General features: G+C 41.8%; 1 protein-coding gene across 1 annotated transcript; it reads right to left on the bottom strand.

Annotated features, from left to right (window-relative positions):
* Nucleotides 1–9600: 9600 nt before the first annotated feature.
* Nucleotides 9601–20334, bottom strand: zmp:0000001088 (trypsin). Its single transcript, XM_035737996.1, has 5 exons — nt 20233–20334; nt 17411–17570; nt 13999–14140; nt 10651–10917; nt 9601–10366 (listed from the first exon to the last, which is right to left on the bottom strand). The coding sequence occupies exons 1-5, from the start codon at nt 20285–20287 to the stop codon at nt 10196–10198; spliced, it is 795 nt and encodes a 264-aa protein (XP_035593889.1). The 5' UTR covers nt 20288–20334; the 3' UTR covers nt 9601–10195.
* Nucleotides 20335–21804: the final 1470 nt, after the last annotated feature.

Here is a 21804-nt window from a genome sequence, read left to right as displayed (position 1 = left end):
CTACCAAATGGCAAAATGGCTTAAGGACAACAAAGTCAATGTATTGGAGTGGCCATTACAAAGCCCTGACCTCAATCCTTTAGAAAATGTGTGGGCAGAACTGAAAAGGCGTGTGCGAGCAAGGATGCCTACAAACCTGACTCAGTTACACCAGCTCTGTCAGGAGGAATGGGCCAAAATTCCCCCAACTTATCGTGGGAAACTTGTGGAAGACTACCTGAAACATTTGACCCAAGTTAAACAATTTAAAGGCAATGCTACCAAATATTATTTGAGTGCATGTAAACTTCTGACCCACTGGGGATGTGCTGAAATCTGAAACCTGAAATAAATCATTCTCTCTACTATTATTCATTTCACATTCTTAAAATAAAGTGGTGATCCTAACTCACCTAAAACAGGGATTTTTTTACTATGATTAAATGTCAGGAATTGTGAAAAACTGAGTTTATTCGACTTCTCTCTCAATCAGGGGGAAGAATACATGGGCCCCATTTGAGTGGTAATTGGTTTCAGTGCTGACTGGCTGTAAACGCTTGAGACTGTCTGTCAGACCAATTATGAGACAGGACAACTATTAACTGGAGGAATTTGTTATATTCTTTTCAACCATACAGGAGCTATGACTTGTGTTTATACATTAGCTAATGGATCGCTTTGTCTCTGTTTGTATCTTGGCAGGAGAATTGACTCTGAGTGGTATGTTTCTGTATTAATGACAGTCTGAACTGTAGAGGATAATTTAATCAGTTAAAACGTTTGTTATCCAGTAATGGTAACGTCATGACTGATTCAATTATCCTTTGAATTTAACCTCTCTGGACACCTGTGAGTAGCAGATAAAAGTGTCATCTGTTGTGGTGCTCAGTGGCATCTACTGCGGTCATCAATTAGGCTATGCTGCTTCAAATCAAACATCATTTTATTTACTGCATGCTTCGTAGACATCGGGTGTAGACAAACAGTGGAATGCTGACTTATTCAAAGCAACAATGCAGAGTTAAAGATAAGATAAAACAATTGAATAACATAGTGCTTTCGAAAAATCGAAAAATCTATCCTCTAAGATATGAGGATATATATATATATATATATATGGAATCATGTAGTAACCAAAAAAGTGTTAAACAAATCAAAATATATTTGAGATTTTTTAAAGTAGCCACCTTTTGCCTTGTTGAGAGCTTTGCACACTCTTGGCATTCTTTTCATTCCAAGATGGCATAGCAGTCAGACGTACTTTGTCCTAGTCTTGTCGTGTCCCGTGTATATACAGTGTATTTACAGGGGCAAAAAAACGTATTTAGTCAGCCACCAATTGTGCATGTTCGCCCACTTAAAAAGATGAGAGAGGCCTGTAATTTTCATCATAGGTACACTTCAACTATGACAGAAAAAATCCAGAAAATCACATTGTAGAGAGTTGCATTCAAAGAACACCATACCTACTGTGAAGCATGGGGGTGGAAACATCATGCTTTGGGGCTGTTTTTCTGCAAAGGGACCAGGACGACTGATCCGTGTAAAGGAAAGAATGAATGGGGCCATGTATCGTGAGATTTTGAGTGAAAACCTCCTTCCATCAGCAAGGGCATGAAATCTTGTGAAGACTTACAGAAAACGTTTGACCTCTGTCATTGCCAACAAAGGGTATATAACAAAGTATTGAGAAACTTTTGTTATTGACCAAATACTTATTTTCCACCATAATTTGCAAATAAATTCATTAAAAATCCTACAATGTGATTTTCTGGATTTTTTTTCTCATTTTTTCTGTCATAGTTGAAGTGTACCTATGATAAACATTACAGGCCTCTCTCATCTTTTTAAGTGGGAGAACTTGCACAATTGGTGGCTGACTAAATACTTTTTTTGCCCCACTGTATATATTTACATCTTTCTTCACATATATTTTATATATTTTCTTTTCCAAAAAATCTACTTCAAAACACTCTCCTGTTTAAAAAAATAAGTATTATTTACCTAAAATCTTAAAATCCACAATAGAAGCTAGCCAGAAGCTAATCAGAAGCTAGCCAGAAGCTAGCCAGAAGCTAACCAGAAGCTAACCAGAAGCTAACCAGAAGCTAGCCAGAAGCTAACCAGAAGCTAGCCAGAAGCTAGCCAGAAGCTAACCAGAAGCTATCCAGAAGCTAGCCAGAAGCTAACCAGAAGCTAGCCAGAAGCTAACCAGAAGCTAACCAGAAGCTAACCAGAAGCTAGCCAGAAGCTAACCAGAAGCTAGCCAGAAGCTAGCCAGAAGCTAACCAGAAGCTATCCAGAAGCTAGCCAGAAGCTAACCAGAAGCTAACCAGAAGCTAGCCAGAAGCTAACCAGAAGCTAGCCAGAAGCTAACCAGAAGCTAGCCAGTTTACTGGCTAACGTTAGTATTCAGCTAACCACGGTTGGTGGTCATCAGCTATCCATTAGCTAGAAAAGCGCGACTCAGACCAGATCATACTGGACCTACTTTTCTCTCCATATCCCCAGATTTCAACAGAAAGCTCTGGACATTTACACCTGGATCTCGCAGCTAGCTAGCTGCTATCCATGTGACTATTGGCTTACATTGGTTCCGGAGCAAACATCAATTATTCCGGAGCTAGCCAGCTGAAGAGTTCCATCAGCCACTCCTGGGCTACAATCACCTATTCGGACCCGTTTTACTGCCGATGCAAAGCCCCACCGAGCCCTCACGACTGGACTACTGACGTTATCTGCCCGAGGGAGTTATCCAACTGGCCCCTTCATCGCGACGTTACCTGAACGCCCATCTGCGGCCCACTAATCATTAGCTGTCTTATCGGCTGCTAGCTGGATAGGTCTATTGGACATTTTTTGGGGGGTCACTTTAACTATATCTATTTTGCCAATTGGATTGATCCCCTCTACCACACGGAACCCCACTAATCTACTGACGGAAGCACACGAGGTGGCTAAAAACAGACCTCCTTCCTATGCTAGCTTGCTACCGATGGCCCGGCTAGCTGTCTGAAACGCTGTGACCCCAACCACCCTCACTACTCACAGGACCCTTATGATCATTCGACTAAGCATGCCTCTCCTTAAGTTAATGTCAATATGCCTTGTCCATTGCTGTTCTGGTTAGTATTTATTGGCTTATTTCACTGTAGATCCTCTAGGCCTGCTCATTATACCTTATGCAACCTTTCAGTTCCACCACCCACACATGCGATGACATCACCTGGTTTCAATTATGTTTCTTGAGACAATATCTCTCTCATAATCACTCAATACCTAGGTTTACCTTCACTGTATTCATATTATATCTTGAAGCTATTTTATCCTTTTTGAAACCTCCTTTTTTACTCTCTGTTCCAGACGTTCTAGACAACCAATTCTCACAGCTTTTAGCCGTACCCTTATCGTACTCCTCCTCTGTTCCTCTGGTGATGTAGAGGTGAATCCAGTCCCTGCAGTGCCTGGCTCCACTCCTATTCCCCAGGCGCTCTCTTTTGATGACTTCTGTAACTGTAATAGCCTTGGTTTCATGCATGTTAACATTAGAAGCCTCCTCCCTAAGTTTGTTTTATTCACTGCTTTAGCACACTGTGCCAACCCAGATGTTCTAGCCGTGTCTGAATCCTGGCTTAGGATGACGACCAAAAATTCTGAAATCTCCATCCCAAACTACAACATTTTCAGACAAGATAGAACGGCCAAAGGGGGCAGTGTTGCAATCTACTGCAAAGATAGCCTGCAGAGTTCTGTCCTACTAACCAGGTCTGTACCCAAACAATTTGAACTTCTACTTTTAAAAATCAACCTCTCTAAAAACAAGTCACTCACCGTTGCCGCCTGCTATAGACAACCCTCTGCCCCCAGCTGTGCTCTGGACACCATTTGTGAACTGATTGCCCCCCATCTATCTTCAGAGCTTATGCTGCTAGGTGACCTAAACTGGAACAGGCTTAACACCCCAGCCATCCTACAATCTAAGCTTGATGCCCTCAATCTCACACAAATGATCAATGAACCTACCAGGTACCACCCCAAAGCCGTAAACACGGGCACCCTCATAGAGATCATCCTAACCAACTTGCCCTCTAAATACACCTCTGCTCTTTTCAACCAAGATCTCAGCGATCACTGCCTCATTGCCTGCATCCGTAATGGGTCAGCGGTCAAACGACCCCCACTCATCACTGTCAAACGCTCCCTGAAACACTTCAGCGAGCAGGCCTTTCTAATCGACCTGGCCGGAGTATCCTGGAAGGACCCTTCAGTAGAGGATGCCTGGTTATTTTTTTTAAATGCCTTCCTCACCATCTTAAATAAGCATGCACTGTTCAAGAAATTTAGAACCAGGAATAGATACAGCCCTTGGTTCTCTCCAGACCTGACTGCCCTTAACCAACACAAAAACATCCTATGGCGTTCTGCATTAGCATCGAAGAGCCCCTGTGATATGCAACTTTTCAGGGAAGCTAGAAACCAATATACACAGGCGGTTACAATGCCAAGGCCAGCTTTTTCAAGCAGAAATTTGCTTCCTGCAACACAAATTCAAAAAAGTTCTGGGACACTGTAAAGTCCATGGAGAATAAGAACAACTCCTCCTAGCTGCCCGCTGCACTGAGGATAGGAAACACTGTCACCACCGATAAATCCACTATAATTGAGAATTTCAATATGCATTTTTCTACAGCTGGCCATGCTTTCCACCTGGCTACCCCTACCCCGGTCAATAGCACTGCACCCCCCACAGCAACTCGCCCAAGCCCTCCCCATTTCTTCTTCTCCCAAATCCAGTCAGCTGATGTTCTGAAAGAGCTGCAAAGTCTGGACCCCTACAAATCAGCCCGACAAGACAATCTGGACCCTTTCTTTCTAAAAATTATCTCGATGTCATTTACAAAATAGCCTCCAATACCCTACTCAATAAATTGGATGCAGTCTATCACAGTGCCTTCCATTTTTTCACCAAAGCCCCATATACTACCCATCACTGCGACCTGTACGCTCTCGTTAGCTGGCCCTCGCTTCATACTCGTCTCCAAACCCACTGGCTCCAGGTCATCTACAAGACCCTGCTAGGTAAAGCTCTGCCTTATCTCAGCTCGCTGGTCACCATAGCAGCACCCACCTGTAGCACGCGCTCCAGCAGGTATATCTCTCTGGTCACCCCCAAAACCAACTCTTCCTTTGGCTGCCTCTCCTTCCAGTTCTCTACTGCCAATGATTGGAACGAACTACAAAAATCTCTGAAACTGGAAACACTTATCTCCCTCACTAGCTTAAAGCACCAGCTGTCAGAGCAGCTCACAGATTACTGCACCTGTACATAGCCCATCTATAATGTAGCCCAAACAACTACCTCTCCCCTTACTGTATTTATTTTGCTCCTTTGCACCCCATTATTTCTATCTCTACTTTGCACTTTCATCCACTGCAAATCTACCATTCCAGTGTTTTACTTGCTATATTGTATTTACTTCGCCACCATGGCCTTTTTTTGCCTTTACCTCCCTTATCTCACCTAATTTGCTCACATTGTATATAAACTTTTTTTCCTACTGTATTATTGACTGTATGTTTGTTTTACTCCATGTGTAACTCTGTGTTGTTGTATGTGTCGAACTGCTTTGCTTTATCTTGGCCAGGTCGCAATTGTAAATGAGAACTTGTTCTCAACTTGCCTACCTGGTTAAATAAAGGTGATTTTTAAATATTTTTTTAAAGAATTCTCTCAACCAGCTTCATGAGGTAGTCATCTGGAATGCATTTCAACAAACAGGTGTGCCTTGTTAAAAGTTAATTTGCGGATTTTCTTATTGCATTTCTTCTGGTGTGACAAGGTATGTGTCGTATACAGAAGATACCTCTATTTGGTAAAAGACCAAGTCCATATTATGGCAAGAACAGCTCAAATAGGTAAAGACAAATGACAGTCCATCATTACCTTAAGACATGAAGGTCAGTCAATACTGACATTTTCAAGAACTGTGAAAGTTTCTTTAAGTGCAGTTGCAAAAACCATCACCAGACATTTCCACTTCACAATAACAGCACTTACAGTTGACCGGGTAAGCTCTCGCATGGCAGAAATTTGACGAACTGACTTGTTGGAAAGGTGGCAACCCATAACAATGCCACATTCAAAGTCAATGAGCTCTTCAGTAATGCCTTTCAACTGCCAATGTTTGTCTACGAAGATTGCATGGCTGTGGGTGTGGGGTGTGGCTGAAATAGCCAAATCCATTAATTTGAAGGGGTGTCCACATACTTTTGTATATATAGTGTATGTCACAAATCTCTCCCATAGGATGTAATGTTTAAAAAAATCATCCAACACATCAGTTATGGAAATATGGATATTGCTGCCTGGCCTAGTTTATGGAAGTCCATTTTCATTCCCCAAACTATATAACAAGCTTTGTCTTCGCAGTCACGAAGCCCTTTTCCCTGGGATTGCTTGTTTGTCTGTGCCAGAATCGATAGCCTACAATAATTATTTATTCAACAAACAAACACAACAAAAACTTTCCCATATTTATTTGAGATTAATATATATATGGCAAACTAAAATAGTCAAATGTCAGATGACATTTTAAAGATGGCAGCGGCACAATGGTAACCACTCTTTATGTAACCACTTGCAAATTTTAAAAAGGCCAAGAAACATGTCAATCATATTATATGACTCCTGGCCAACAGCAGTGAAACCAGAGAGGCCCTTTAAGCAGGCTATCAACTATTCATTCTGTTGTGATACGCCTAGCGCTATCAGGAGTCGCTCGATTCTGTACATATTCTCCAAGGTGTTAATGCAGTCTCTAGGAGAGGCAGGCGGGTCCTTCCTGGAATCCCAGCTGTTTGGTTGAGTGTTTACACTTCCGCCAGGCAGGGTGAGGGAATCAATCAAAGTCTTAGTCATTACATTAGAAGAAATTGCAGAGCAGTGCCGGGCCTGACTCTATGCATACTTCATTAGGGTTCTAGGCCAGTCTTGAGGTAATTCATCAAGCAAAGAGCACCGTCTACAACCATATTATTAAAGATGGTGACCTCAAGCAAACTGAGTGGCCATGATATCCGGATGACGTATAGATGAGGGCTACTGTACAAGTGTTTGAGACAGAAATTAGTGCAGTCGTGCTGTTGAGCAACTGCAGACTTAATTTTGAATCACATGGTTAGCTACATAAGGACGCTGTTGTATCTCAGAAAACAAGTAATGAAGACTGATGCACATCCCTAACGAGCTCGGTAGCTATGTTCCACTGGATTTTATTTCTGTAATTCAAATCAAATCAAATTTTGATTAATTAACTCACTCCCAGTGTATTGCTGAATATACCACCCTGCGTCCCACTGCTGGTTTGCCTCTGAAGCTAAGCAGGTTTGGGCCTGGTCGTCCCTGGGTGGGAGACCAGATGGAAGAGGTGGGTCAGTAGGAGGCATTCTTTCCTGTGGCCTAAAAATATTAGTGATTTGGGACATTGCCCTGTGTAAGGTGCTATCTTTCAGATGGGATGTTAATCGGGTGTCCTGACTCTCTGTGGTCCTTAAAGATCCCATGGCAATTATCATAAGAGGGGTGGTTTCTTTTTTTGTAACAGTATTTGTATTGGAATATCACAATTTTCTCCCATATTAAGAGGTACAGTAACAAAGATAAAACAAGAATAACAAAGAAAATCATATATATATTAAATTTACATACAGACAGAAAGTAAACACAAAAGCTCAGTTTAAATAAAGGAATCAGGTCCAACACATGGAACGTACAGTGTAGTCCAGCGACATGCAAGCATAATAGCTGATAAATTAGGTTCTAGGTCATTTAAATAAGGTTCCCACACTTTGTAGAAGTGATCTGTTTTAGAATTGAATGTACATGTCAGATAATCCAATGGCACCCATTCAAATATCTTATGCCAATCCTTAATAGAATCTACTGTAAAAATATGTTTTGCTATTTGGGGATATATGCAATCTGTGTATTATTCTTAAATGGATTGCTCTAGTACGACTACAGATAGATATTGTTTTTGCATACATGTATCTCCTAATGTCCTCCCGCATCTCCTCGTCAATAGTAACAGACAATTCTTTCTCCCACACTTGCTTGACCCTCTGTGTGTCAACAGTAGAAAAGGACCTCAAAGCATCATAAAATACCCGCATCTCCTCGTCAATAGTAACAGACAATTCTTTCTCCCACACTTGCTTGACCCTCTGTGTGTCAACAGTAGAAAAGGATCTCAAAGCATCATAAAATAAACTTACAGACATTTCCCTTTGTCAGAAAAAAAGCATAATTTCAATGACAGACACATCGCCAATTAAGGTGGTGCTCTTCAAATGATAATGTCCTGTTTGTAGAAAGTGGAAAAAGTCCTGCTTTGGAAGTCAATATTTCTCAAACATCTGCTCAAATTAAATTAAATTTTTATCAGCGAATAAAACATTTAGTCTGCCTATGCCCTTATTAAGCGAAATGTTAAAGCCAGCATCCAGCAATCCTGGTAGAACATCTGGGTTGTTAACAATTGGGGTAAGAGCAGAGGTTAGTTTGGACCTTCCCAAAAAACATTGAACTGACCTTCATGCTTTGAGTGTGTTAAGTGTAATGGGATTATTGCAGTGATCTTTTACAGGCTTTAACCTTCTGAAAAATAAAATATACTGCAGGGGGTATTTTGAAAAAGAAGTCTCAATATCTTACCAAATAGAGGAGTCATCATTTGTGATCCAGTCAGAAATATAACAGAAGTGGGCACACCACTGATCAAACCTAATATTGGGAAGATCCAAGCCACCCGTAGAACCTGGCAGCTGCAATATTGTCAAGTCTTGGCTTGTGTTTACTCCATATGAAGGAACTTAACCAGCCACTTAAATAGTTTATTACCTTATTGGAAAGTAAGACTAGGATCGTTTGGATTGGGTAAAGTAGTCCAGGCCAAATGTTAATTTTCAAGCGGGATTTTCTATCCAACCATGAAATCGGAAGATAATTCCAACGCTCCAGATCCTGTCTTATTTTATCGAATAGGGGAACAAAATTGGCTTTGAACATTTGCTGGAATTTAGAAGTTACAAATATACCCAGATATGTAAAACCTGAGGGGGAACATTTAAAAGGAAAGGGGGGAGAAGTAATAGGTACAGAGTGAAGACAACCAAGTGGCATAGCCTCTGATTTAGTTAAATTAATTTTGTAGCCTGAGAATTCACAGAGTAATTCAACAGTATTAACAAGAAGTCTCAGGGCTAGAGATGAATATCAAAACATCATCAGCATACAAGCGGATTTGATGATGAACGTCACCAATGAGCAGACAAGAGAAGGGGTGTTAACCCTGGTGTCCTGGCTACATTTCCAATATGGCCCTCATATCATCATGGCCACCTAATCATCCCCAGCATCTAATTGGCTCATTCCTCTCCCCTGTAACTTTCCCCCAGTTTGTTGCTAAATGAGAATGTGTTCTCAGTCAACTTACCTGGTAAAATAAGGGTTAAATAAATAAATACAATTATGGGTACAGCTGGGATATTTGTTCGGGAACTTTGGAAGTTGATAACATTTCTACTCTACTATTTTGTTTTGTAAATATGCCTGTCCAGAATTTGATCCCTCAATTAAATCTGGATGACACACTTGTAATACAAATTGTGAAAATAAAACCAGTCCACCTTGAATTGGTAGTGATGCATTATATAAAACAAGGAAAACATACAGTTCACTTCGGTTTTTTATAACACACTTACAATGTCACAATTATTTAACTCTTCTATGTAGTCTAAATATACATGCACTCACCTCTCAGGCTTGAAGTTGCTTCATTCAAGTTTATGCTCTATGCATTAGTGTCTGGTTGATGACACTGGTGTTCATATAAACTAAACCATGTTAACTTGGCATTACATCTCTTGTTAAATAAATGTTTTATTGTTGACATGATTCATATTTTATCAGTTGTTCGTCATGTTGCTTTGTGGAATAGCATTGCTAGGGGACTACAAGTAGCAACATACTGTACTGCAAGAACATGTTGGGAATGGTCAATGTTTCTATCGATGTTTTATAAAAAGTAAAAGTAATGAAAAGCTACATGACTCTGGGAGACTTTTTATCCCCAATATTGGACGTGTTTCACATCAAGCTCTCTGAAATGTTTCAAGTTCAAGATAAGGGTAGTGTTTCAGACAGAAACACTTGATTCTAATACTTGCTGCAGCGTCTGTAGTAGCTGAACATGATCCGGTCTATCCACCTGCGATACTTTGACACAGCAGTGTAGACTCCTGGGTACTTGGCATCGGCACAGCCCATCCCCCAGGAAACCACACCATAGATCCGACCTTCACACACCAGTGGGCCCCCAGAATCTCCCTGAAACAACAGACAGACAAAAGCCTGGAGTTTAGAGACACAAACTCTTCTATACCGTGTGCAATGGCAATCAATATTTGGATGCCAAATTCAATTTATCTAGATATCCTAAAGATTCAAGGCATGTTTGACAGACCAAGCTTAAACCTACTCCCTCGACTAATAGCCATGCTCAATGGAAAATATGTATTAAACATGCTTTTTAGTCTAGTATTAGGTATAATCCGACCCATAGCATTAGAAATCGTAAAACCCTATCCTAGTAACTATAGCGTGGGTCCTACCTTACACGCGTCCTGTCTGCCAGCGCTGTAGCCTGCACAGATCATGTTGGATGTGATGTTCCCATTGAAAGACTCACTGCTGTTGCATTTGGCTGTGGAGACGATGGGAAGTTTGACTGTGCGCAGGGAGGAGGGTATCTGTCCCCCACTAGAGCTGGTGAACCCCCAGCCTGACACCCTGCACAACCGCCCCTCTGCCACCGAGGCACTCTGGCGGGGCAGCGGAGCGATGGACACATAGCTATTCAGGTACACTGGAGCTTTCAGCTGAAAAGAGATGGAGACAGACACAGGACATGTGGGTCAGGTTAGGTTTGAAGAAAAAACTTTCTGTCCTTTACCAAGGCCTTCAAAGAGTAATAAAACACCTAATGATGACATTTAACTAAGCCTTGAGTGAAAAAGTACAGTACCAGTCAAAAGTTTGGACACACCTACTCATTCAAGGGTTTTTCTTTGTTTTTACTTTTTTCTACGTTGTAGAATAATCTTGCAGACATCAAAACTATGAAATAACACATGGAATCATGTAGTAACCAAAAAAAGTGTTATACAAATCAAAATATATTTTAGATTCTTCAAAATAGCCACCCTTGATGCCTTGATGGCAGCTTTGCACACTCTTGGCATTCTCTCAACCAGTTTCATGAGGTAGTAACCTGGAATACATTTCAATTAACAAGGTGTGCCTTGTTAAAAGTTCCTTTGTGGAATTTATTTCCTCTTAATGCATTTGAGCCAATCAGTTGTGTTGTGACAAGGTAAGGGTGGAATACAGAAGATAGCCCTATTTGGTAAAAGACCAAATCCATATTATGCCAAGAACAGCTCAAATAAGCAAAGAGAAACGACAGTCCATCATTACCTTAATTAAAAGACATGAAGGTCAGTCAACCAGAACATTTCAAGAAAATGGAATGTTTCTTCAAGTGCAGTTGCAAAAACCATCAAGCGCTATGATGAAACTGGCTCTCAGGAGGACCACCACAGGAAAGGAAGACCCAGAGTTACCTACATTTACATTTACATTTAAGTCATTTAGCAGACGCTCTTAGCGACTTACAAATTGGTGCATTCACCTTATGACATCCAGTGGAACAGCCACTTTACAATAGTGCATCTAAATCTTTTAAGGGGGGGGGGGGTGAGAAGGATTACTTTATCCTATCCTAGTTATTCCTTAAAGAGGTGGGGTTTCAGGTGTCTCCGGAAGGTGGTGATTGACTCCGCTGTCCTGGCGTCGTGGGGGAGTTTGTTCCACCATTGGGGGCCAGAGCAGCGAACAGTTTTGACTGGGCTGAGCGGGAACTGTACTTCCTCAGTGGTAGGGAGGCAAGCAGGCCAGAGGTGGATGAACGCAGTGCCCTTGTTTGGGTGTAGGGCCTGATCAGAGCCTGGAGGTACTGAGGTGCCGTTCCCCTCACAGCTCCGTAGGCAAGCACCATGGTCTTGTAGCGGATGCGAGCTTCAACTGTAAGCCAGTGGAGAGAGCGGAGGAGCGGGGTGACGTGAGAGAACTTGGGAAGGTTGAACACCAGACGGGCTGCGGCGTTCTGGATGAGTTGTAGGGGTTTAATGGCATAGGCAGGGAGCCCAGCCAACAGCGAGTTGCAGTAATCCAGACGGGAGATGACAAGTGCCTGGATTAGGACCTGCGCCGCTTCCTGTGTGAGGCAGGGTCGTACTCTGCGGATGTTGTAGAGCATGAACCTACAGGAATGGGCCACCGCCTTGATGTTAGTTGAGAACGACAGAGTGTTGTCCAGGATCACGCCAAGGTTCTTAGCGCTCTGGGAGGAGGACACAATGGAGTTGTCAACCGTGATGGCGAGATCATGGAACGGGCAGTCCTTCCCCGGGAGGAAGAGCAGCTCCGTCTTGCCGAGGTTCAGCTTGAGGTGGTGATCCGTCATCCACACTGATATGTCTGCCAGACATGCAGAGATGCGATTCGCCACCTGGTCATCAGAAGGGGGAAAGGAGAAGATTAATTGTGTGTCGTCTGCATAGCAATGATAGGAGAGACCATGTGAGGTTATGACAGAGCCAAGTGACTTGGTGTATAGCGAGAATAGGAGAGGGCCTAGAACAGAGCCCTGGGGGACACCAGTGGTGAGAGCGCGTGGTGAGGAGACAGATTCTCGCCACGCCACCTGGTAGGAGCGACCTGTCAGGTAGGACGCAATCCAAGCGTGGGCCGCGCCGGAGATGCCCAACTCGGAGAGGGTGGAGAGGAGGATCTGATGGTTCACAGTATCGAAGGCAGCCGATAGGTCTAGAAGGATGAGAGCAGAGGCGAGAGAGTTAGCTTTAGCAGTGCGGAGCGCCTCCGTGATACAGAGAAGAGCAGTCTCAGTTGAATGACTAGTCTTGAAACCTGACTGATTTGGATCAAGAAGGTCATTCTGAGAGAGATAGCGGGAGAGCTGGCCAAGGACGGCACGTTCAAGAGTTTTGGAGAGAAAATAAAGAAGGGATACTGGTCTGTACCTCTGCTGGAGGATAAGTTCATTACAGTTACCAGCCCAAATAAATACTTCACAGAGTTCAAGTAACAGACACATCTCAACATAAACTGTTCAGAGGAGACTGCGTGAATCAGGTCTTCATGGTCGAATTGCTGCAAAGAATCCACTACTAAAGGACACCAATAATAAGAAGAAACTTCCTTGGGCCAAGAAACATGAGCAATGGACATTAGACCGGTGGAAATCTGTCCTTTGGTATAATGAGTCCACATTTGTGATTTTTGGTTCCAACCATTGTGTGTTTGTGAGACACGGAGTAGGTGAACAGATTATCTCTGCATGTGTGTTTCCCACCGTGAAGCATGGAGGAGGAGGTGTGATTGTGTGGGGGTGCTTTTCTGGTGACACTGTCAATGATCTATTTAGAATTCAAGGCACACTTAACCAGCAAGGCTACCACAGCATTCTGCAATGATATGCCATCCCATCTGGTTTGTGCTTAGTGGGAATATCATTTGTTTTTAAACAGGACACTGACCCAACACACCTCCAGGCTGTGTAAGGGCTATTTTACCAAGAAGGAGAGTGATGGAGTGCTGCATCAGATGACCTGGCCTCCACAATCACCCGACCTCAACCCAATTGAGATGGTTTGGGATGAGTTGGACCGCAGAGTGAAGGAAAAGCAGCAAACACGTGCTCAGCATATGTGGGAACTCCTTAAAGACTGTTGGAAAAGCATTCCAGGTGAAGCTGGTTGAGAGAATGCCAAGCGTGTGCAAAACTGTCATCAAGCCAAAGGGTGGTACAATTGATATAGTATACTACATAGCCTACCTAGATACTACAGATATTAGCAGTATTTCTTCCTCTCTTTTACCTTGATAAGCATAATATCTGCGTTGTTCGTAATCTTGTTGTACTGGGGGTGGGGTATTAAGAGCTGGGGTATGAAGAACTGTTCGGTCCCTTCATACATGCTTACTGAATAGTCTCCTGCTACTATCATAATTTGTTCCACCCTGTAAAGGAAAGATACATATTTGTATTACTTCGAAGTTAATGCAGAGCCGACCATGGAAACACACAGTAGGCCTTATTGTATGTGTTGACAAACTGGAGGAAATGACTGTTCAGCAGTCTAATTATTTTTCATTCACCAGAGCATAACTGTAGCTCAAGCAACATAGTTAAAAACAAACTAGGGTAACACTTTGCCAATGACTATATATATGAATGGACAAAGCCATCAATCACGTGACACCATAAATCCCATGTGAAGACTTCTTCTGGGTGCAATTTTATGAGTCACAGTATGAGATGTTATAAAACCGGTGATAATGGGTGTTACAAATGACTGTGCATTTCCATTCAGGCTGTAAAGGCTTCAATTTCCTCCTTAACTCAATTTAATGGCGAGAAGGCGGGAAGAAAATGATGAAAATATGCATACTTTCTTTTTGAAACACCATTTCTCATCACCATGCTGGAGTAGCTAATGCTACTTCCTGATGTTGCGCTCCGCATTCAGCCAGGGGTAAACAACAGACTGCTGCAGTGTGATTGGCTGAACGTGATACGCAACAACTAGCATTCCTAGGCATTAGCCACTCATTAAATTCAAATAAGGAGCAACCCTTTAAAAAAATATATATATATATATATATATATATATATTTTAAATTGTACCCCTTTTTCTCCCCAATTTCGTGGTATCCAATTGTTTTTAGTAGCTACTATCTTGTCTCATCGCTAGAACTTCCGTACGGGCTCGGGAGAGACGACGGTTGAAAGTCATGTGTCCACCGATACACAACCCAACCAAGCCGCACTGCTGCTTAACACAGCGCGCATCCAACCCGGAAGCCAGCCCCACCAATGTGTCGGAGGAAACACCGTGCACCTGGCAACCTTGGTTAGCGGGCACTGCGCCCGGCCCGCCACAGGAGTCACTGGTGCGCGATGAGACAAGGATATCCCTACCGGCCAAGCCCTCCCTAACCCGGACGACGCTAGGCCAATTGTGCTTTGCCCCACAGACGTCCCGGTCGCGGCCGGTTACAACAGAGCCTGGGAACGAACCCAGGGTCTCTGGTGGCACAGCTGGCGCTGCAGCACAGCACCCTTGGCCACTGCGCCACCCGGGAGGCCCCTGTAAACCCTTCCGATTTCAGCGATATGATTATCTGACTTTTCATTGGATCTGCTAAGTGTCAGCAAATCACATAGCATAGCTGAAATTTCCTGGACAGTTTGGAGATCCAATGAAATGTTATTGAGAGCTCTCGTGCCAGGGAATCATATTGCTGAAATCAGAATAAAAGGTGGGAAATAAGATGGGAGAAGAGATATTGGCACTAGCTACAGCAAATAACATGGATAACAATAATGTTAGTTTGCTTGAGTTAAATAACGTGTATTAGCATGAAAAGGTAATTGTGTTTAAAGTAAAAGAGATTGTTAATGTGCAATGTGCTACAGAGTTTTTTACTTCCACCTTTAGCTAGTAAAGTTAGCTAGCTAGCGCTAGCAGATTGCTAGGTATCTAACGTTAGCCGTCAGTGGGTCAGCGAAATGCTGCAATAAAGCTCACCAGCTAGTAGTCCTAAAAAAACTAAATGAGTTAGCATTTTCTACCTCTGGTTCATTAGCCATTCCCGTGGTGGAAATTATTTGAGAAAATAATGGGGTTTTAAGATATACGTCGAAAATAATTTGATTTAGCTTTAGCTAGTTGTAGTTCCATTTCTCTGACAGTTAGTTTACCACAGACCTTATTTTCAGCATGTATCCAAAACCCTACAAAAAAATATATAATTTCCCCATAATGTTTTCCCAACGAGCCATAGCGGAGTTAGCCTCCGTTAAGTGCCTACAAAAAGACACCATTATTATCTCTCTCTATTGCAACATAAACCAACTAGTCAATTACCTGATTAGCAAGCCATTTTTTCATAATATAGCAGTCATTGTTACTGCAGTTTGCACATATTCATTTTTCACAGCTGTCACAAATCCTGTTGTGTCCCATGCAAAGTTGGTTTTGTTATCCATTTCGTTTCAACATTTTTCTGTTTTTTTTGGCAAGCTAAGTCCCATTTGCACGTTTCTCTTGGAGATCCTTTGAATGGTCAATGTTTGTGATATTCTCAACTCATCCTGTGTGTATAAGCCCACTTATCACTGTTTTATAACATCTCAAAATTAATGTAAATGTACTTGTCCGTGCACACCATATGACATGGTTATGACGCCCATCATTACGTTCAATGTAATACTGGTTGGTAAATTACATAACACCCTGTTACAAAATCTGGTATCTTGAGTTGTCATGCTACATAAGAGTCATACAGACTATGTAATAGCAGTTTTTATTAGCAGTTGACAGAGCATATGACAACAGGACAAACCGTCATCTTGAACAACTATTATAACCGGTTTCATAACATCTCATACTGTAACTCATAACTATTTAAAAGTACTTATGACAGCTTATGACAAATATTAAAACGTGTTATATATCTGTTATAAAGGCTTAATGAATGCATGCATAACAACACCCACAGTCACATATTACCCCCAAAAAGTGTCACAAAGGTCTCTCAGCCATAATAGCTTGCATCACAATATCTGTCCTAGATTCCATTCTTTAAAAAATGTAATATGCATAAAAATGTACAGACATAAATCTTGCCTTTTGGGTTAATGTGTAAATTCACTTTCCCGAACAAAAGCTTCTGTGTTTTGGTGACAGTATGTAAGTATGTCGATTAGCCTCTGGGCCCTGGGATGCTTGAGTCAGATTGCTGTGCCACAGAATCACAGCACAAAACCTCTTATTGTGAGCTTGGTGCCCCTATCGCTTTCAGGCACTTGCTCTCAGCCATGATACATTTCAACTGGGACAATCTGATACCTCTCCATGGACCTGCTAATGTACTTGACTTACACACACCCACACACCCACGGGCACACTCATGCCCGCACGCGCACGCATGCACACACACCACACTCACACACCACATGCGCACATACAAACACACTCTTATGGATGTCAAGTTGAGCTGCCCTGTGTCAATGAGTCTATTATATTGTTTCCCAGTTCCTGTATACTGCACTTTTGAGGCCACCGTAGCTACATCATTTCCCATCAATACTAAGTTACAGAGTGAGTAATGCTGTATACTATATCTACATCATATCTGACCTAGTTAATTTTGCCCAGTTAGATCAGGTTTGCGCCTGCGACATACATACTGTACATGAAAACAAGGACATGAAAATTAACTTACCCTATAGTACAATGTGCTGCTGTGAGCACCCAGTATGTATTTATCAAGGATCCTCCACAAAAGTGTTGTCCTCTAGTTGACTGTATTGATACAATGTATTTGATGGAATGGGGTGCAGGTGCATATCCTCCCACTATACGCCCTTGTATCAGCTCCTGGCCTGTGATATAAAAAAACAATACATAGTACACAACACAATCACATACGGTTGTAACAGTTACTGTGGCAGCACACACCTCATAAAGACAACATCATAAGGTTTTATGGCAGATGCTGTACAGATCAATAAAATCCAATCTCAGGCGTGCACAGAGTCAATATCAATCACTTTTCACTGTGGCCATTATAGAGTGTAGCCTCTCATGTTGGTAACATGTTTTGGGGGACAATATTGAATTTGACCTGGATTGGATCTTATTTTCCATGACATGCTTTGTTTTGCTTGTGCTGTTTCTGTAACGGCGTTCGTCTGTTGAAGGAGAGTTGGACCAAAATGCAGCGTGGTGGTTACTCATGTTCTTTAATGTAGAATAGCGATACATGAAATAACTTATAAATATACAAAACAACAAACGGAACGTGAAAACCTATATAGCCTGTCTGGTGAAATAACTAACACAGAGTCAGGAACAATCACCCACAAAATACACAGTGAAACCCAGGCTACCTAAATATGGTTCCCAATCAGAGACAACGAGAATCACCTGACTCTGATTGAGAACCGCCTCAGGCAGCCAAGCCTACACAACACCCCTAATCAGCCACAATCCCAATGCCTACAAAAACCCCAATACGACAACAGAATAAACCCATGTCACACCCTGGCCTGAACAAATAATTAAAGAAAACACAAAATACTAAGACCAAGGCGTGACAGTTTCTGTGGATATCTATACATATAAAGCATCTTGCGAAGACTGTTTCTGAGTAATATCCCTCATTTTACTGTTGTCTGTTTACTCATCATGTATAGGAGAGGATAAGATAGAATAGGATAGGATACAATCAACTTTATTTTACCAGGGTGAACTAAGGTCTATGTACTACATTAACTAACGTTTATCTGCATCATACCTGCCACATTTGGTATTTTTGTATTGTCCTAGAAGGGGAAATTGTCTCGGACACACAGTCTAGGTACAGTTTGTATTTAATAAAGTTAACACACAGAATACCCAGGTTTGAGCACCACCCACTGGGCAAAAACTGGTTGAAACAACATTGTTTCCACGTCATTTCAACTAAAGAAATCAACGTGATGACGTCAAAAAACGGATTGGATTTGCAAAAATCATCAACATAAGTGAGTTTCAACCTAAATCCAAGGACATGGTGACATTTGTTGTTGATTTCACGTTGAATTCACATTAGTTGACGACTCAACCAAATGTAAATCAAAACTAGAAGTTGAAATGACGTCTGTGCCCAGTGGGTAGAGACCAGACAGGAACTGAGATCTCTCTATGGAATGAAAGCCAATGCTCCATTACGTTTCTGGATATTGATCCTGTCCCACTCTATAATTAGACAGTTCCGTGTAAGAAGCAGCAGGAAAGGTAACCCTATACCATATGACCCAGCACGAACTGCACATTAATGTTCATTGTCACGAGTCTTGCCCTGGAGGCAGAACTGAGTGGTTTCCGCTAGATGGTATGTGGTTGTCCCATCTAGCTATCTTAAGATGAATACTCTGGAGAAGAGCGTCTAATAAATGATTAAAACGTCAAATATAAATGCAATGGGCGAGCTGCAAAGTCAGAATTGGCTATGTTGTCAAAATCCATGGAAACAAAAATGTGCTTTTGGCCATCATTTAAGGTTAGGGTTAGGCATTAGGGATAGCAGTGTGGTTAAGGTCAGTGTTAAGGTTAGAGTTCAAAATCAGATTTGATGACTTTGTGGCTCTGCCAGCTAGTGAACACTCCGCAGAGCTGCCTCCAGTACAGGAGCTATCTCAGTAAATGCCAAGCTACATAGGCTGCACCCTTATTCTGGTACAGTATGTGCTTGAAATGGACAATGACTATGTCCTGTCTACCAAGTCTATGGAACTAAGACCTAGGGAACTAACACATAATGAACAAGAACTATAAGGCACAGAGAGCATGTGTTTGAAGACACTAATCTGAAACTACATGGATTATTAAGTGGCTTAATAAACATGCGTTGCTTCCATAGTTTTTCAATCCAAAGGTATAACTGAAATGCACTTTTGAACTTGGATACATACTATGCCTCTTTCCTGTAATTGATGTGTGAAAACAGTTGCTAGAGTACAAATGCATTATTGAGCATCTGTTAAAGAAGCTAAAAATAGTACAAGAAGAAAATCACCTCATGAGTGTTTGGGTGGAAAAGTAGCTCGTCAATAATTGTTTGGTCAGACAAATAAGTCAGACATCATAACTTGCCTTTTCAGATGAGAGTGAGCCTGACATTTTCGATAAATGACTCTTCCCACTTTGGACCTCAGCCATAACTGTCAACGTGATTTCATTTCTAAATTACGATTCCTAATTACAAACAAATCAACTGTAGCAATAATCATCTCGAGATAAAAAATGACAGTGACAAATAATTGGCAAAAAGATATACCCCGTGGGACTATGACATCAGAAACAAGAAATACAGAACATAGAAAAACTGTTAAAGCTTATGACCACAATGAGCAAATTCTACTAGAATCCTTTCTACATTTTTTACCTTCGTCTTTTCACATTCAATCATAAAATCAGCATTCAATGGACTAGTCATCCAAGCACAGCCACGTACTACAACAGTAAATTAACCAGAAAATAGCAAATGAAACAGTTGCTTACAGCTCACAGGAAGGAGTTCCAGAAGTATCCATAGTAAAACTGAAGGCAGCTCCATGCTGAAACAAAGGAGAGGCCAGACCAGGCAGAGACGTTCACCTTGACCTGTGCTACACTAATCCAATCTTAAGGTGAAGGGATCTAGGAACTCAACAGTATTCTCAGGTTTCTTAGTTCCGATGTCCGTTTCCATGGCCACCCTGTCGTCCTGAAACAATATATACAGTGCATTCGCAAAGTATTCAGACCCTTTGACTTTTTCCACATTTTGTTTACATTACAGCCTTATTCTAAAATGAATTAAATTGTTTTGTTTTTTATCAAGCTACACACAATACCCCATAATGAAAGCAAAAACAGGTTTATAGTAATGTTTGCACATTTATTTTAAAAAATTAAGTATTTACATAAGTATTCAGACCCTTTACTTAGTACTTTGTTGAAGTACCTTTGACAGCGATTACAGCCTCGAGACTTCTTGCGTATGACGCTAAAAGCTTGGCACACCTGTATTTGGGGAGATTCTACCATTATTCTCTGCAGATCCTCTCAAGCTCTGTCAGGTTGGATGTGGAGCTTCACTACACAGCTATTGTCAGATTTCTCCAGAGATGTTCGATCAGGTTCAAGACTGGACTCTGGCTGGTCGACTCAAGGACCTTCAGAGACTGAAGCCACTCCTGCGTTGTCTTGTCTGTGTGCTTAGGATCGATGTCCTGTTGGAAGGTTCTCCCATCGCCACAGAGGAACTGGAGCTCTGTCAGAGTGACCATCAGGTCCTTGGTCACCTCCATAACCAAGGCCCTTCTCCCCCGATTGCTCAGTTTGGCCAGGCAGCCAGCTCTAGGAATGATGGATGCCACTGTGTTCTTGGGGACCTTCAAAGCTGCTGTAGTGTTTTGGTATCCTTCCCCAGATCTGTGCCTCCACACAATCCTGTCTCGGAGCTCTACGGATAATTCCTTCAACCTCAATTGGCTTGGTTTTTGCTCTGACATGCACTGTCAACTACTTCTATAGACAGGTGTGCCTTTCCAAGTCATGTCCAATCAATTGAATTTACCACAGGAGAAACATCTCAAGGATGATCAATGGAAATTGGAGCACAATTTCGAGTCTCATAGCAAAGGGTTTGAATACTTATAAGGTATTTCTGTTTTTTATTTGTAATACATTTGCAAACATAAAAAAAACATGTTTTCACTTTGTCATTATGGGGTATTGTGTGTAGATTGATGAGGAACACATTGAATTGCATAAATTTTAGAATAAGGCTGTAATGTAACAAAATTTGGAAAAAGTCAAGGGGTCTGAATACTTTCCGGATGCACTGTAACTGAAGCAGCAGCGTAAAGCCTACACCCCCTGGAATAACCTGTACTGTGACCTTTTCCGTCTTCTCTAATGATTAGAAAGGAAGAAATGTTAGGCGGCTGATTGCTGCTGGGCTCGGGAGATGTTTTTCTCTAGTTTCCCAGGGACAAAAGGGCAATTTCCACAGAAACAGAGTGATGCTGAGACTCAAATGTTTCACTTTAAAATACATGCCAAACATAAAACCAATGATTGCAACGT

The sequence above is a fragment of the Oncorhynchus keta genome, chromosome 27 (genome assembly GCF_023373465.1).
Source record: "Oncorhynchus keta strain PuntledgeMale-10-30-2019 chromosome 27, Oket_V2, whole genome shotgun sequence".
Classification (NCBI taxonomy): domain Eukaryota; kingdom Metazoa; phylum Chordata; class Actinopteri; order Salmoniformes; family Salmonidae; genus Oncorhynchus; species Oncorhynchus keta.
This window is presented reverse-complemented; position numbering and strand designations above follow the sequence as displayed.